The sequence below is a fragment of the Oncorhynchus kisutch genome, linkage group LG27 (assembly GCF_002021735.2).
Source record: "Oncorhynchus kisutch isolate 150728-3 linkage group LG27, Okis_V2, whole genome shotgun sequence".
NCBI lineage: Eukaryota > Metazoa > Chordata > Actinopteri > Salmoniformes > Salmonidae > Oncorhynchus > Oncorhynchus kisutch.
In genome coordinates, this window is record NC_034200.2 from 34,268,062 (window position 1) to 34,286,512 (window position 18,451).

The window sequence follows — 18,451 nt, forward strand, 5'->3', positions numbered from 1 at the left end:
ATGGGAGAGCCGGAACTGTGACCATTTTTCAACGGAAAATGGCCTGCATTATTTATCCACCATGTTTGACCAGCACTACGGACAGCACTACACCAATCACACATCTGTCCTCCACATACATTACACACAGTATGGTCTTTGCCCTGTTGGTATTGTGTAGCAAATCCATTCTGGGGGCAATTGCCTGGTTCTTGTGAATAAACTCTCATGCATCAAATTGATTCTGTGATTAGTTGTTCCCAAATAGTAGGCTAACATCTGCATAGGCTTACTTAGTTAATCTGGACACCAATGGAGAATATAGTAGGCACATTTGAAAACAGCACCTGCGCTGTTTCCAGATTATGCCACTAGATGTCATACAACCCTTATTACAGGGTTTATGTGAATTGGAGAGAGTTATACGCTACTCCTGCAAGCCCATGATGATGATGCTATGCTCTGTTCCAATGAAAATAGTGGAATCCTCTGATTTAAAACAAAACAGCTGGTCTTCAAGCAGATTTGGATGCTGTCATTCGTCATTTGGCACGCGCGTAAACATCAGTCTTTATTCATGGTAATGGTATAAAAATAATTGACAACCTTGCCTTGAGAATTGTGCGTCATCTGAAACTAGCTCGAACGGTATCAAATTGGACCGCTAGACGCATATGGTGTTAACAAAATTCATTAGCCAATCAATCTGTAGCGCACAGTGGTTCAACCGGAATGACCGCTGGGTTCTAGGCGACTAACCAATCAAAGACCCTCTTGAGTGTTGGGCGAGATGCGCGTATTTGCAGTCTTCTAATAGCGTTGGCATAAAACTAGTGTCGGACAAGTCGTGTATGTATCAGAAGGGCGATGCCAGGGATAACCAGGTATAATTTAGTGGATGATGCACAGGATTTGAGGATCCCAATGCACAACGAGGCGGCATTTCAGCATGGGGTCTGCTTCGAGGCAAAGGTAATGTTACACAGGCTATGAACTACAGTAGCGGCTCGTCAATAAGGGTCTATAGTGTACGGATGCGCGCTGACTATATAATGAATTGATATCCAAAATTATATTTTTCCAAAATGTTATGACAATGTAAATGATGATAGCTAGATTGACATTATCTTATTTCATTTGAATTGTGCCCTAATATTACATTCAACAGTGTTGATTGAATTCTGATTGCACTGTATTATATGTTACAGTGTGCTTGTTGAAATGTATTCATGAATGTATTATCCCATACCAATTCATCAAATCCATATAAACCTCCAGTAGCCTACCCTTACAATGTATTCAGAATGTACAGTGAAGTCCATTTGACAAGAAGCATATGAGAACAGAGTAAGAGTTCAAGACTACTTGAGTTACTCATGACAAATGTCATAACTGTGTAAATATTATAGTACATTGGCAGTCTGGAAGTGGGTCGTCCGAACAGCCGAATGGAGATAGTGGCTGCAATGAGAAGGATACGGGTAAGATACTTCAATGATCACTTTACCAATTATCTAGTTACCTGTGGGGCATAATATTACATGTTTTTCTCTCCCTTCCAGTAATGATACTTTCTCCATATTAGGAATAGTTCAATGTCTTAAAGATTTAAAAAAAAAAATGGACTGTGTGTGGTGTGTGTGATTGTGTGTGTGTGTGTGTGTGTGTGTGTGTGTGTGTGTGTGTGTGTGTGTGTGTGTGTGTGTGTGTGTGTGTGTGTGTGTGTGTGTGTGTGTGTGTGTGTGTGTGTGTGGTGTGTGTGTGTGTGTGTGTGTGTGTGTGTGTGTGTGTATGGCATGCATGTCCAGTATATTTTTAAGAGATTCATATTCTCCTCTCTCACATTGGTATGGTATCTGCATATCGAACTGACCTACATCTACATATCAAATATTGCAAATCAATCATTGTATTCTAAGGTTATAAGACTATAATCTCAGTCTAAACCAACCATCTCTTCTAATCCTATCAAACCAATCCTTAACCATCTCTCTATAAGGAGATATCTTTCTTAATCTTAAAACCAATATCCTTAACCATCTCTTTAAGAGACATCCTCTCCGCTGGAGAGATGAGAAAGAGATGGCGATGGTGTCTGGCATTAATGGATACTGCAGTGGGCCAGAGTATTACAGTGTTACGGAGAGGATTTAACTGCTGCAGAGTCAGCTGGGAGAGCCAAATGCTACATTTAACCAAGCCATGCCGCCGGGTCTGTGTGACACAGAGGTCAGTGTCTCTGTTTCACACAGAGGCTGGCCACTTCCTCAATGACGTCCAGAGAGAGACAACTCTTATAAGGAGGAAAGGGATGGGGAATATTTTTAGTGAACATACAGATGTGGGATTAAAATTTTAGTGTCCTCAGTGTCCTCCGGGACCATAATGGAATTGCGCCCAACAAGTGTTTATTGAAGTCGTCCTTATTGGATCAGAGGAAAGTCAGTGTCCTCTGGGATCATAATGGAATTGGGCTCAATGAGCGTTTACTGTTTATCAAAGTCGTCCTTCTTGGGCCAAGTTCCCTCGTTGGTGTACAGTGGAGTACATGGCCTACTCTACTTTATGGCGGAAAAGTTAGCCTGGTCCCAGATCTCTTTGTGCTGCCGACTCCTACGTTCATTTTTGTCAAGACAGGGTATACATATCTGAAACTGGGCTTGTAAAGACTGCATCAGCTCAGACAAAAAAACACCACATCAATTCTTCAGGCATTGCTGCCTTCCAAATCCCATAGAATAGCATAAAGAGAGAGAGGAATAGCCAGTTTGCTTTATTCTCTCTTTCTAGCCTACGAGAGGCAGAGCTTTGTTGATGCACATGAAAATAATGAGAACCGTCCTTTTTATGTTCTCCCTCATTTCCCACTGTCAGGTGTGTAGCCCCCGTTTCTATAGGGCTGTGGGTGTGTAGCCCCCGTTTCTATAGGGCTGTGGGTGTGTAGCCCCCGTTTCTATAGGGCTGTGGGTGTGTAGCCCCCGTTTCTATAGGGCTGTGAGTGTGTAGCCCCCGTTTCTATAGGGCTGTGGGTGTGTAGCCCCCGTTTCTATAGGGCTGTGGGTGTGTAGCCCCGTTTCTATAGGGCTGTGGGTGTGTAGCCCCCGTTTCTATAGGGCTGTGGGTGTGTAGCCCCCGTTTCTATAGGGCTGTGGGTGTGTAGCCCCCGTTTCTATAGGGCTGTGGGTGTGTAGCCCCCGTTTCTATAGGGCTGTGGGTGTGTAGCCCCCGTTTCTATAGGGCTGTGGGTGTGTAGTCCCCGTTTCTATAGGGCTGTGGGCGTGTAGCCCCCGTTTCTATAGGGCTGTGGGTGTGTAGCCCCCGTTTCTATAGGGCTGTTGGTGTGTAGCCCCCGTTTCTATAGGGCTGTGGGTGTGTAGCCCCCGTTTCTATAGGGCTGTGAAGGGGTGGATGGTGGGTGTGTAGCCCCCATTTCTATAGAGCTGTGTGGGGGTGGATGGTGGTGTGAAGCCCCAGTTTCTATAGGGCTGTGTGGGGGTGGATGGTGGGTGTGTAGCCCCCATTTCTATAGAGCTGTGTGGGGGTGGATGGTGGGTGTGAAGCCCCGGTTTCTATAGGGCTGTGTGGGGGTCGATGGTGGGTGTGAAGCCCCAGTTTCTATAGGGCTGTGTGGGGGTGGATGGTGGTGTGAAGACCCAGTTTCTATAGAGCTGTGTGGGGGTGGATGGTGGGTGTGTAGCCCCAGTTTCTATAGGGCTGTGTGGGGGTGGATGGTGGTGTGTAGCACCAGTTTCTATAGGGCTGTGTGGGGGTGGATGGTGGGTGTGTATCTGGTTGTCCATCCTGTCCCTCACCTCAGACTTTGGTATAATACCCTCTTCACACCACTGAACCGATCTGAGCTGAGCCAGGCTGTACTGTGCTGGCATGGTTACGCATCTCTCTCTGACCAGGTTCCTAACCCGGATCTCCTGTGTACAACAAAACGGTGTTATCAGATCACATCAAAGCTTATCGGTGGCGTACACAGTTTAGCCGGTGTTATAGCCGGTGCAGCGAAATGCTTACTAAGAATATACCTGGAACCAGAAAGGGTTATCCTATGGAGAAGAACCCTTTTGGAACCATTGTTTTATAAGAGTGTAGGAACCAAAAAGACCTACCTGAATTTGTCCAAAACGTTTTCCGGTGTGCGACTAATGAAAACACTCCAGCCAGTGACCATGGGTGTGGCTAGGCTACATATCTCAAGGAACCATGGAACTTTGTGGGTTACAAATGTAATAAACTTTTTTTCATCCCAGTGGGGCATTTATTGCTGGTAGGCACAGGATATATTAAAATACAATAATATAGCCAGCAAGACAATACAGTCAATCAGCAATACAGTGAAAACAGTAGTACAGTACATGAAATAGTCCATAGTCCGATACTGAAAAGGAGTTCAAAAATCACCCAATTAGTATAAAAAAACAGTCTGAATATCCTTCTATTTTACAGGGAGAGAAAGGCAGCAGGACATAGCTTCAAACCTCTGACATGAGAGGGTCCTGATTAGTCTTCTGGTTGAAGATCAGAGGTGGAAAAGTGCTCATTTGATAGAAGTCCTCATTTGATCAATTGGACTTCTGATATATTTCCTAATTTGGGGAAAAACATGTTTCTTTTAGATGTCTGGTCCTGATGTCTGGTCACTTAGACTACAGTACAGTCAGAGGGAACACTTCTAACAAGTCTAACTAATGAAGGGGAAGGATATAAGTGGTGCACACTACTGAGTATTCCTTCATGTCTAATGCACTCTGGGGGGAACAGGGAACCTTTTTGTTGGAGACTTTACCAGCTCTACAATCTGACTTTGCCATACTTTAGTACTCACTCCCTGTTAGTACTTACTACCTGTTAGGGACAGATCGAAATTTACTGGGGGAGGGGTGGTCCAAAATAGGGAAGGGTTGTCTAACTTTCTTTTTTTCTTTGGGGAGGGTAGTGTGTTTGTTTTGGTGGACACAGGGAGGGTAGTGTGTTTGTTTTGGTGGACACAGGGAGGGTAGTGTGCTTGTTTTCTAACAATATAATGCTTATTTTTGTACAAAATATTTGGATAGAAAATGTAAGAATTACCGTACCTTCTATACATCTATATCTGTATTCCAGACACAGTAGCTATCTGACATAAAGAAATACGTGTCGGTGTCGTACCATGCCACATACAGTATCTCTACCTCTCTGGGGTTCGGCCTAAGGTCTCTTTTTTCAAATGTATTTATTAACACCTGTTACAAAACACAAGAAAATTTAGTGACATTTAGAGATTGCCAAGCCTTCGATACTGGGTAAACCTACAAGGTCAAGGTTGACAGTCTATTTATTGTAGTGTTGAAAACGCAAACATCCACGAATAGCACAGAGAGGCGGCTGCCTACCTACAGACTTGATATCATTGGCCACTTTAATAAATGGAACACTGGTCACTTTAAGAATGTTTACTTATCTCACATTACTCATCTCATATGTTTATACTGTATCCTTCACTATCTATTCTTACTATCTATTGCATCTTAGCCGCTCGGTCACTGCTCATCCATATATTTTATACTTCTATATTCTCATCCCATTCCTTCACTAGATTGTGTGTATTAGGTTTTGTTGTGGAATTTGTTAGATATTAGGTTTGTTGTGGAATTGTTAGATATTACCTGTTATCTAGAAGCATAAACATTTCACGACACTCACAATAACATTTGCTAACCATGTGTGTGTGACCAATACAATTAGATTTGAAGTGCCCGATGTCAGTATGCTTTGTTTATTGATGGTGTAGTGCACTGGCACAGAAACCTGTTGGTGGAAAATTCATTGCATATATTTTATATGATTATAAATATGGCATCAAAGTGTTGAAAAACTGATTTGCCCAGAGCTGATCATTGTCGGCAGCTGTCTCTGATGGTTGTGTATTGAAACAGGCAGGTAGAGTGAGCTCGTCTGTGGTGGTCGGCGAACCCTCAACCTTCTGGCCTGTAGCCGTGTGTGGTATTGACTGTGCCACAAAATGGCAAAATCGATATCCACATTTATAAACATATGGTCGCTACAGTTAGTTTTATTTGTGGTCGTAAACCATATTTTGAGTTAATTCTATGAGGAGGGAAGGTGTTCATTTATTTTATAGTACAAGGTGAGTGTCATGTGGAAATATTTGTAACTTTGGGGAGGGGGGTGTTTTTTTTAATGACACCGTGAGTTGTCAATTTCGATCTGTCCCTTAGTACTCACTACCTGTTAGTACTCACTAACTGTTAGTACTCATGACCTGTTAGTACCCACTACCTGTTAGTACTCACTAACTGTTAGTACTCATGACCTGTTAGTACTCACTACCTGTTAGTACTCACTACCTGTTAGTACTCACGACCTGTTAGTACTCACTAACTGTTAGTACTCATGACCTGTTAGTACCCACTAACTGTTAGTACTCACTAACTGTTAGTACTCATGACCTGTTAGTACTCACTACCTGTTAGTACTCACGACCTGTTAGTACTCACTAACTGTTAGTACTCATGACCTGTTAGTACTCACTACCTGTTAGTACTCACGACCTGTTAGTACTCACTAACTGTTAGTACTCACTACCTGTTAGTACTCACTAACTGTTAGTACTCATGACCTGTTAGTACTCACTACCTGTTAGTACTGACTCCTTGTTAGTACTTACTACCTGTTAGTACTGACTCCTTGTTAGTACTCACTCCCTGGTAATACTCTCTCCTTGTTAGTACTCACTACCTGGTAGAACTCACTGCTTGTTAGTACTCACTACCTGTTAGTGGTACATGTTTTCATTCCATTACATCAGGTATCTCTGGACAAGGTTGAGGAATTGAAATTTCTGTTTACTTCTTGAATAGGAATGGACACCAAAGTCCATGGTAGTCCATACTGTATAGCGTATAATTGCATGGGTTATTTGACATTCCAATTTCATGAACAAATCTATCTAATTGACCCCCCCCCCCTACAGTATGAATTCAAATTGAAGAACATGAAGAAGAAGAAGGTCAACATCATTGTGTCTGCCGATGGTGTGAGGGTGGTTTTGAGAAAAAAGAAGAAGGTAAGGCCCCTTCGACAGATGACACCCCGATGAAAACAGAATGTCAAAATGTTGTTCTTTATTAGGAATTATTCTATCATTGTATTGGAGACTTTTTCTTAGTCCCCTTCAATTTTACATTGTATGAGTTTGGCTGTCTTGTGTCGTGTCCATAATGCACACTAACATCAATTATTATATTACACTGAAGTCAATGACAAATACAGTACATTCGGAAAGAATTCAGACCCCTTGATTCTTTCACATTTTGTTACGTTACAGCCATATTCTAAAATGGATTAAATAATAAAAATGTATTCAGCAATCTACACACAATACCCAAAGCAAAAAAATCTGTTTTTCAACACTTTGATGCCATATTTATAATTATATAAAATATATGCAATGAAAAGCGAAAACAGGTTTTTAGAATTGTTTGCAGAAATACCTTATTTAAATAAGTATTAGACACTTTGCTATGAGACTCAAAATTCAGCTGAGGTCCATCCTGTTTCCATTGATCATCCTTGAGATGTTTCTTCAACTCGATTGGAGTCCACTTTTGGTAAATTCAATTGATTGGACATGATATGGAAAGGCACACACCTCTCTATATAAGGTCCCACAGTTGACAGTGCATGTCAGAGCAAAAACCAAGCCATGAGGTCGAAGGAATTGTCCGTAGAGCTCTGAGACAGGATTGTCGAGGCACAGATCTGGGGCAGGGTACCAAAAACATTCTGCAGCATTGAAGGTCCCCAAGAACACAGTGGCCCCCATCATTAAATGGAAGAAGTTTGGAACCACCAAAACTCTTCCTAGAAGTAGCCGCCCGGCCAAACTGAGCAATCAGGGGAGATTGGGAGGTTTCCAAGAAACCGATGGTCACTGACAGAGCTCCAGAGTTCCTCTGTGGAGATGGGAGAACCTTCCAGAAGGACAACCATCTCTGCAGCACTCCACCAGTCAGGCCTTTACGGTAGAGAGGCCAGATGGAAGCCACTCCTCAGTAAAAGGCACATGACAGCCCGCTTGGAGCATGCCAAAATGCACCTAAATGACTCTCAGACCATGAGAAACAAGATTCTCTGGTTTGATGAAACCAAGATTGAACTCTTTGGCCTGAATGCCAAGTGTCACGTCTGGAGGAACAGAGAGATCCCTGATAAAAAAAAAACTGTTCCAGAGTGCTCAGGACCTCAGCCTGGGGCGAAAGTTCACCTTCCAGCATGACAACGACACTAAGGACACAGCCAAAACAACACAGGAGTCGCTTCGGGACAAGTGTGGGGCGGCAGGTAGCCTAGTGGTTAGAGTATTGGGGCGGTAACCGAAATGTTGCTAGATCGAATCCCCGAGCTGACAAGGTAAAAATCTGTTGTTCTGCCCCTGAGCAAGGCCACTGTTCCTAGGCCATCATTGTAAACAGGAATTAGCTCTTAACTGACTTGCCTAGTTTTAAAAACTATATGTCTTTCCATGTCCTTGAATGGCCCAGACTTGAACCTGATTGAACATCTCTGGAGAGACCTGAAATTAGCTGTGCAGCAACACTCCCCATCCAACCTGACAGAACTTGAGAGGATCTGCAGAGAAGAATGGGAGAAACTCCCCAAATACAGTTGCACCAATCTTATACCCAAGAAGACTCGAGGCTGTAATCGCTGTCAAAGGTGCTTCAACAAGGTACTGAGTAAAGGGTCTGAATACTTACTGTATCTAAATGATATATCTGTGGGTATTTTTTTATATACATTTGCAAACATTTCTAAAAACCTGTTTTTGTATTGTCATTATGGGGTATTGTGTGCAGATTGATGAAGGGAAAAAAACAATTTAATTAATAAGGCTGTAACGTAACAAAATGTGGAAGTAGTGAAGGAGTCTGAATACTTTCCGAATGCACTGTACATCTACAGTTTCCGCGTGAAGGAAACGTTATGTTATATGTTTCCAACCGTGTGAAGTGTGTAACTGTTCCTTACAGAGGCAAAATAAAAAATGTAATTAAAAAATGTATCCTAAAATGTAAAAATACAGAGTTCTGATCAACATTCTTTGCATATGGAGGCGGAATGGCTTATGGATGCAGAATGTGTTGATTTGCCAAAAGATGGAATACCACCATAGCTCTCTGTCCTTCATGGAAGCTGCAAGGTCCTACATATTGAGTGTCTGCAGAAGTCCATATGAATTTTAGGTGAAACACTTCATAAATCTGTCCCAAGGTCACAAGTCATAGCAGTGAATTGCAGCATTGTGTTGTTCTCTGATTGTGTTCCAGAGGAAAGAGTGGTCATGGGATGACAACACAGTCATGATAACACAAGACCCCATCTATAGGTAAGGGAATGTCAAAGTGTCCTCAAACATAACACTCTTTTTAAAAGTCCAATGCGGCCATTTAAAAAAAATCTCAATATCAAATCCTTTCTGGGTGATAACAAAGTACCTTCCTGAGATTGTTTTCAATTAAAATGGTCAAAAAATAGAGGTTGGGAAGTCTCTTTCCTATTGGTCTATAATCTAATTTACAGGAAGTCTCTATCATAATTTTCACTATTTAATAGTATTATTCCAACCTCACAGTGTGGAAAGGAAATATATATATAACGCACAGGGAAATCATGTTTGTCACAGCACACCTTGGAAATGTTTTGGGGGTATTTTTATACATTGATGACTTTTGGATGAGTAAGGTCAAAATTCAGTTTTGTTGATGAAACTAACACTGTAAAAGTATGAAAATGTGATCAGTGTTATTTCCTAGTAGAAAATACAATATTTGGGGGGGGGTACATTTTACCCCATTTTCATGATATCCAATTGGTAGTTACAGTCTTGTCCCATTGCTCCAACTCCCGTACGGACCCTGGAGAGGCGAAGGTCGAGAGTCATGCGTCCTCTGAAACATGACCCTAACAAGTCGCACTGCTTGCTTAACCCCGAAGCCAGCCACACCAATGTGTCAATGAAAACATTGTATAGCCTGCGACCGATGTCAGCGTGCATGCACCCGGTCGACACAAGAAGTCACTAGAGTGCGACGGGACAAGGACATCCCAGCCAGCCAAACCCTCCCCTAACCCAGACAACACTGGGCCAATTGTGCGCCACCTCATCAGTCTCCCGGTTACATGATTGAACCCAGATCTGTAGTGATGGCTTTAGCACTGCGATGCAGTGCCTTAGACTGCTGCGCCACACAGGAGGCCCCTGAAAATACAATCTACATAGGACGTTCTAATCAACCGCTTGCATGGGCGGAAATTTTTGGCTTGCCAGGTGACATCACCAGGCAGTAAATTGGTTAGTAGACCAATAACCAAGAGAGTAACAGCTAGTTTTCCCCTTCCCCACTCAGACCACTCCCAGACAGTCCTAGAATTTTTTTAAATTGAGAAATAGTTTTTGCTAAAAAAGCTATTTTTGTGAATTTGATTGGAAAACTATTACAGTAAGTTACTTAAATGATTACAGCGAAAGGATTTGATATTGATATGAAATGGCTGCATTGGGCCTTTAAAAGTGAAATCAATCAAATTCTCATTATCATTACATTTTCCCCGTCTCATTTAGGATTTTCTATGTGTCACATGACGCCCAGGAATTGAAGATCTTCAGTTACATTGCGAGAGATGGACAGAGCAACATGTTCCGTTGTAATGTCTTCAAATCCAAGAGAAAGGTATGACCTTAGAGATCCTATAATTCTCCAGCTCCTTCAGAAAGTATTCACATCGCCTTGACATTTTGTTGTGTTAGAAAGTGGGATTAACATTTATTTAATTAGCATTTTGTGTCAACGATCTACATAAAATACTCTGTAATGTCAACGTGGAAGAAAAATTATAAGAAAAATTATAACTTTTGTAGAACATTTATGAAAAATAAAACACTAATATACAGTATCTTGATTATATAAGTGTTCAACCCCTTGAGTCAGCAATACGTGTTAGAATCACCTTTGGCGGCTGTGAGTCTTTCTAAGAGCTTTGTACACCTAAACCCAGCAAGAAAATAAATGTTCCTGTCTTTCAAAGATAATTCATAAAAATCCAAATAACTTCACAGATCTCCATTGTAAAGGGTTTAAACACTGTTTCCCATGCTTGTTCAATGAACCATAAACAATTAATGAACATGCACCTGTGGAACGGTCATTAAGACACTAACAGCTTACAGTTTACAGGTAGGCAATTAAGGTCACAGTTATGAAAACTTAGGACACTAAAGAAGCCTTTCTACTGACTGTGGAAATCCCCAAAAGAAGGATGCCCAGGGTCCCTGCTCATCTGTGTGAACGTGCTGCAAGGAGGCATGAGACTGCAGATGTGGCCAGGGCAATAAATTGCCATGTCCATACTGTGAGACACCTAAGACAGCGCTACAGTGAGACAGGACGGACAGCTGAACGTCCTCGGAGTGGCAGACCACACAACACCTACACAGGATCGGTACATCCGAACATCACACCTGCGGGATAGGTACAGGAGGGCAACAACAACTGCCCAACTACACAAAGAACGCACAATCCCTCCATCAGTGCTCAGACTGTCCACAAGAGGCTGAGAGAGGCTGGACTGAGGGTTTGTAAGCCTGTTGTAAGGCAGGTTTTCACCAGACATCACTGGTAACAACGTCGCCTATGGGCACAAACCCATCGTCGCTGGAACAGACAGGACAGGCAAAAAGTGCTCTTCACTGACGAGTCACGGTTTTGTCTCACCAGGGATGATGGTTGGATTCACGTTTATCGTCGACGGAATGAGCATTACACTGAGGCCTGTACTCTGGAGCGGGATCGATTTGGAAGTGGAGGGTCCGTCACAGTCTGTGGCGGTGTGTCACAGCATCATCGGACTGAGCTTGTCATTCCAGGCAATCTCAACGATGTGCGTTACAGGGAAGACATCCTCCTCCCTCATGTGGTACCCTTCCTGCAGGCTCATCCTGACGTGACCCTCCAGCATGACAATGCCACCAGCCATACTGCTCATTCTGTGTGTGATTTCCTGCAAGACAGGAGTGTCAGTGTTCTGCCATGGCCAGCGAAGAGCCCGGATCACAATCCCATTGAGCACGTCTGGGACCTGTTGGATCGGAGGGTGAGGACTAGGGCCATTCCCCCCAGAAATGTCCGGGAACTTGCAGGTGCCTTGGTGGAAGAGCGGGGTAACATCTCACAGCAAGAACTGGCACATCTGGTGCAGTCCATGAGGAGGAGACGCACTGCAGTACTTAATGCAGCTGGTGGCCACACCAGATACTGACTGTTACTTTTGATTTTGACCCTCCTTTGTTCAGGGACACATTATTCAATTTCTGTTAGTCACATGTCTGTGGAACTTGTTCAGTTTATGTCTCAGTTGTTGAATCTTGTTATGTTCATACAGATATTTACACATGTTAAGTTTGCTGAAAATTAACACAGTTGACAGTGAGAGGACATTTCTTTTTTTGCTGAGTTTAGATTGTACAATATTTGCACATTATTTCTTTAAAAAAAAAATCAGGCTCTGTCAAGTTGGTTGTTGATCATTGCTAGACAGCCATTTTCAAGTCTTGCCACAGATTTTCAAGACGATTTTAGTCAAAACTGTAACAAGTAGGCCACTCAGGAACATTCAATGTCGTCTTGGTAAGCAACTCCAGTGTATATTTGGTCTTTTATTTTAGGTTATTGTCCTTCTGAAAGGTGAATATGTATCCCAGTGTCTGTTGAAAAACAGACTTAACCAAGTTTTCCTCTAGGATTTTGCCTTTGCTAAACTCTATTCTGTTTATTTTTATCATAAAAATCTCCCTAGTACTTGCCGATAACAAGAATACCCATAACATGATGCAGCCACCACCATGCTTGAAAATATGAAGAGTCGTACTTTGTGTGTTGTGTTAGATTTGCCCCAAACATAATGCTTTGTGTTCAGGACAAAAAGTTAATTTCTTTGCCACATGTTTTTGAAGATTTACTTTAATGGCTAATTGCAAATAGGATGCATATCTTGGAATATTTTATTCTGTACAGACTTCCTTCTTTTCACTCTGTCAATTAAGTTAGTATTGTGGAGTAACTACAATGTTGTTGATCCATCCTCAGTTTTCTCCTATCACAGCCATTAAACTCTGTAACTGTTTTAATGTCACCATTGGCCTCATGGTGAAATCCCTGAGTGGTTTCCTTCCTCTCCAGCAACTGAGTTAGGAAGGACGCCTTTATCTTTGTAGTGACTGGTTGTATTGATACACCATCCATAGTGTAATTAATATCTTCACCATGCTCAAAGGGATATTCAATGTCTGCTTTTTTATTTTTACCCATCTACCAATAGGTGCCCTTCTTTGCAAGGCATTGGGAAACCTACCTGATCTTTGTGGTTGAATCTGTGTTTGAGATTCACTGCTCGACTGAGGGACCTTACAGATAATTGTATGTGTGGTGTACAGAGATGAGATAGTGATTTAAAATCTTGTTAAACATTATTATTGCACACAAGAGTGAATCCATGCAATTTATTATGTGACTTGTTAAGCACATTTGTACTCCTGAATTTATTTAGGCTTGGCATAACAAAGGGTTTGAATACTTATTGGCTCAAGACATTTCAGCTTTAAATTGTTCATTCATTTGTAAACAGTTCTAAAAACATAATTCCACTTTGTGTTAAAGCCAGTGACAAAAAAAAATCATAATTTCATCGATTTTAAATTCAGGCTGTAACAAAAAAAAAATGGAAAAAGTCAAGGGGTGTGAATACTTTCTATATATCTTCTGTACTTTCTATATATCTCCATGTAATTCTATGGTTAAGACAATGTGTATCGCTGTGGGAGTGGGCTGGGTATGAGATGTAAATTATCCACTGGATCCAGATCAGTGGCATATAATCTGTGGTATATAATCTGTGGCATATAATCTGTGATATATAATCAGTGGTATATAATCCATGGTATATAATCCATGATATATAATATGTGGTATATAATCTGTGGTATGTAATCTGTGGTACATAATCCATGATATATAATGTGTGGTATATAATCCATGGTATATAATATGTGGTACATAATCCATGGTATATAATCTGTGGTGTATAATCTGTAATATATAATCTGTGGTATATAATCCATGGTATATCATCTGTGATATATAATATGTGGTATATAATCTGTGGTATTTAATATGTGGTATATAATCTGTGGTATTTAATCCATGGTATATAAACAGTGGTATATAATCTGTAATATATAATCAGTGGTATATAATCAGTGGTATATAATCTGTGGTATATAATCAGTGGTATTTAATCCATGGTATATAATCAGTGGTATATAATCTGTGATATATAATCAGTGGTATATAATCAGTGGTATATAATCTGTGATATATAATCAGTGGTATATAATCAGTGGTATATAATCAGTGGTATATAATCAGTGGAATATAATCAGTGGTATATAATCAGTGGTATGTATCAGTGGTATATAATCAGTGGTATATACTCAGTGGTATATAATATGTGGTATATAATCAGTGGTATATAATCAGTGGTATATAATCAGTGGTATATAATCTGTGGTATATAATCAGTGGTATATAATCAGTGGTATATAATCAGTGGTATATAATAATTGTTATTTAATTTGTGGTGTATAATCCATTTATCTCTACAGGGTATCAGATATGTGGCAGCAGCTGCTTTGGGAAGGGGGCTGGGTATAGGGCACTGTGCCATGATGCATTAAAGGAGCCTTGGAGCCTTGGGACTCTTGGATCAATAGAGTTTTGTCTATACACAAACACACACACACACACATTGTCTCATCTACAAGATCACAGTTGCACACAGTACATACATGTGATGACTTTCAACTCTGCACGATAGAAAAATGCTCGTAGAAAAGAATGGCACGCGACTACCCCATAGCTGCATATCAAACAGTGGAAATGTTCTTCATTACAAAAGCCTGGATAACAACCCTTCCAGTGAGGTTGACTCCCATCCCTTCACCATGGATACCAGGCATGTACCGTAGACAGTGACTGAGTGAAGCAGCATACTAATTCATCACAAATGACACCCTATTCGTTATTGGCCCTGGTCATAAGTAGGACACTACATAGGGATGCAGTCAGAGAGAAAGAGGCTTTTAATTCTGACATTTGCAACCTGTACCACCTGCCATCTGTACCAGAAAGTAAAGACACAGGATGTAATCCCCTATATGGTGTAGTCGCGCTTCTCAGATGCCTCCAACCCTGAACCTCTTATCTCGGACTTCCAGATCAAACCTTGTCCAGAGGAGAGGAGGGTAAACTGCTGATACTGGGTTTGGTAACCCTGGCTCCCATTGATCACTGTTGGGTTTATAGAATCCTGAAATTCCTAAATTGGCCTTGTGATCCAGATGGTTATTTTTTGAGAGCAGTGCTAGTATCTCAAAGGTCTGGAGTTCACTTCCCGTTGGGCCATGTAAAATGAAAATTAGTGGTGATCCTTTTGGATTGAGGCATCTACTGGAAATAGCTCAAATGATCATCATATGGTACAGTATGGTACTTACTATACACAGGTAACATAGAATATCATAAACATATAACGGTGGTCATTATTGTTGCACCGTAGGAGCACACGGTCCCACACACACAACACTGGCCCTGTGCTTACCGACATACAGTGGTGATTGACAGCCTTGTGGCAGCATTCCTCCACAGTATGAATGTGGGGCATTTTAAAGCACCTGGTCAATGTGCCACTGAGTGCACAAGACAACCCTCCTTCAGGCCTTGCGGCATAATTGCTCTAAGGACAAGAATGTATAACGCTGGAGATAGTGAATTATTTTGGTTATATAATCAATGGATTTTTGAGTTCGTTGTGCCTTGTAGGGTCTAAAGGAAAAGCTTGAGATCCTACGGCTCTGGAATGAACCAATCCATTACAACGACAGCATGCACCTACTGAATTACTGTGCCGTCTAAAACTCTCTTCCCTCCTTCTTTTGTTGTCCTCTCTCTCCCCCATCTCTCTCTCATCTCTCCCCCTCCCTCCCTCCTCTGTCTCTCTCCCCTTTCTTCCTCTGTCTCTCTCCCTCCCATCTCTCCCCATCCCTCCCTCCTCTGTCTCTCCCCCTTCTTCCTCTGTCTCTCTCCCTCTCTCCCTATCTCGCTCCCTCCCTCCCTCCACTCACCTCCCTCTCCCCTTTTCTTCCACCCCCCACCCCTCTAGTCCCAGGCCATGCGCATTGTGCGGACGGTGGGCCAGGCCTTTGACGTGTGCCACCAGCTGACCCTGCAGCAGACAGGGGAGCAGAGCTCTGAGGATGGACTGGACACCAATGCTACCGATGCAGATGGGGAAGACGCAGTGCCAGGTGTGACTCACTTGCCCATGCACCATACTGTCTTAGTTTTACTACCTATAACCTTTACTACCTATTTTACTACCTATAACCTTTACTACCTATTTACTACCTATAACCTTTACTACCTATTTTACTACCTATAACCTTTACTACCTATTTTACTACCTATAACCTTTACTACCTATTTTACTACCTATAACCTTTACTACCTATTTTACTACCTATAACCTTTACTACCTATAACCTTTACTACCTATTTTACTACCTATAACCTTTACTACCTATTTTACTACCTATAACCTTTACTACCTATTTTACTACCTAGAACCATCTTATTACCTAGAACCATCTTATTACCTATAACCTTTACTACCTATTTTACTACCTATAACCTTTACTACCTATTTTACTACCTAGAACCATCTTATTACCTAGAACCATCTTATTACCTATAACCTTTACTACCTATTTTACTACCTATAACCATCTTATTATCTAGAACCATCTTATTACCTAGAAACATCTTATTACCTAGAACCATCTTATTACCTAGAACCATCTTATTACCTAGAACCATCTTATTACCTATAACCTTTACTACCTATTTTACTACCTAGAACCATCTTATTACCTAGAACCATCTTATTACCTATAACCTTTACTACCTATTTTACTACCTATAACCATCTTATTACCTAGAACCATCTTATTACCTAGAAACATCTTATTACCTAGAACCATCTTATTACCTAGAACCATCTTATTACCTAGAACCATCTTATTACCTAGTAGCGTCCTATTACCTAGAACCCTCATATTACCTAGTACTGTCCTATTACCTAGATCCATCCTATTACCTAGAAACATCTTATTACCTATAACCATCTTACTACCTATAACCTTTACTACCTATAACCTTTACTACCTATTTTACTACCTATAACCTTTACTACCTATTTTACTACCTATAACCTTTACTACCTATTTTACTACCTAGAACCATCTTATTACCTAGAACCATCTTATTACCTATAACCTTTACTACCTATTTTACTACCTATAACCATCTTATTATCTAGAACCATCTTATTACCTAGAAACATCTTATTACCTAGAAACATCTTATTACCTAGAAACATCTTATTACCTAGTAGCGTCCTATTACCTAGAACCCTCATATTACCTAGTACCGTCCTATTACCTAGATCCATCTTATTACCTAGAACCATCTTATTACCTAGAACCATCCTATTACCTAGATCCATCTTATTACCTAGTACTGTCTTATTATCTAGAACCATCTTATTACCTAGAACCATATTATTACCTAGAACCATCTTATTACCTAGTAGTGCCCTATTACCCAGTACATACTGTTCTATATTTGCACAGTGGGGACATTCTCTTCTGAGACTTAATCAGTTAGAGTGTGTTGTGACTCTAGAGAAAGTGGAGAGGAGCCAAATTCTGATTCGATGTCTCAAGCGTCTTTGGGTCTGAGAAAATCTCTAAAATACAATTAGTTTGTATAAAAAAATGGGTTATGTTATACGTTTTTGCTGGTGGTAGTTGGTCCCTATGTTAGTATGTTTATGATTTGTTTTCTCTCTCCATCCATCTTTCTGTCTCTCCATCTATCTCTCCATCCATCTTTCTGTCTCTCCATCCATCTTTCTGTCTCTCCATCCATCTTTCTGTCTCTCCATCCATCTTTCTGTCTCTCCATCCATCTTTCTGTCTCTCCATCTATCTCTCCATCCATCTTTCTGTCTCTCCATCCATCTTTCTGTCTCTCCATCCATCTTTCTGTCTCTCCATCCATCTTTCTGTCTCTCCATCCATCTCTCTCCATCCATCTTTCTCCATCCATCCATCTCTCTCTCCATCCATCTCTCTCTCCATCCATCTCTCTCCATCCATCTTTCTCCATCCATCCATCTCTCTCTCCATCCATCTCTCTCTCCATCCATCTCTCTCCATCCATCTCTCTCATTCAGCCAAGACGAGGTTGGCATTGTCTGATTCGACTGACCTTGAAGCCACCACAGA

The 18,451-nt window shown here is 41.2% G+C and overlaps 1 protein-coding gene across 1 annotated transcript in view; it reads left to right on the forward strand.

The window, feature by feature from the left end:
* Positions 1 to 541: 541 nt before the first annotated feature.
* LOC109871837 (carboxyl-terminal PDZ ligand of neuronal nitric oxide synthase protein) overlaps positions 542 to 18,451 on the forward strand; it is a 31,385-nt gene continuing 13,475 nt past the window's right edge. The window contains exons 1-7 of the mRNA XM_031807239.1: positions 542 to 951; positions 1,389 to 1,460; positions 6,965 to 7,057; positions 9,321 to 9,379; positions 10,616 to 10,724; positions 16,267 to 16,411; positions 18,400 to 18,451. The exon at positions 18,400 to 18,451 is cut by the window's right edge and continues 73 nt beyond it. Of these exons, the coding sequence (XP_031663099.1) occupies positions 847 to 951; positions 1,389 to 1,460; positions 6,965 to 7,057; positions 9,321 to 9,379; positions 10,616 to 10,724; positions 16,267 to 16,411; positions 18,400 to 18,451 (635 nt within the window). The 5' untranslated portion in view covers positions 542 to 846. The remainder of the gene's footprint in view (positions 952 to 1,388; positions 1,461 to 6,964; positions 7,058 to 9,320; positions 9,380 to 10,615; positions 10,725 to 16,266; positions 16,412 to 18,399) is intronic.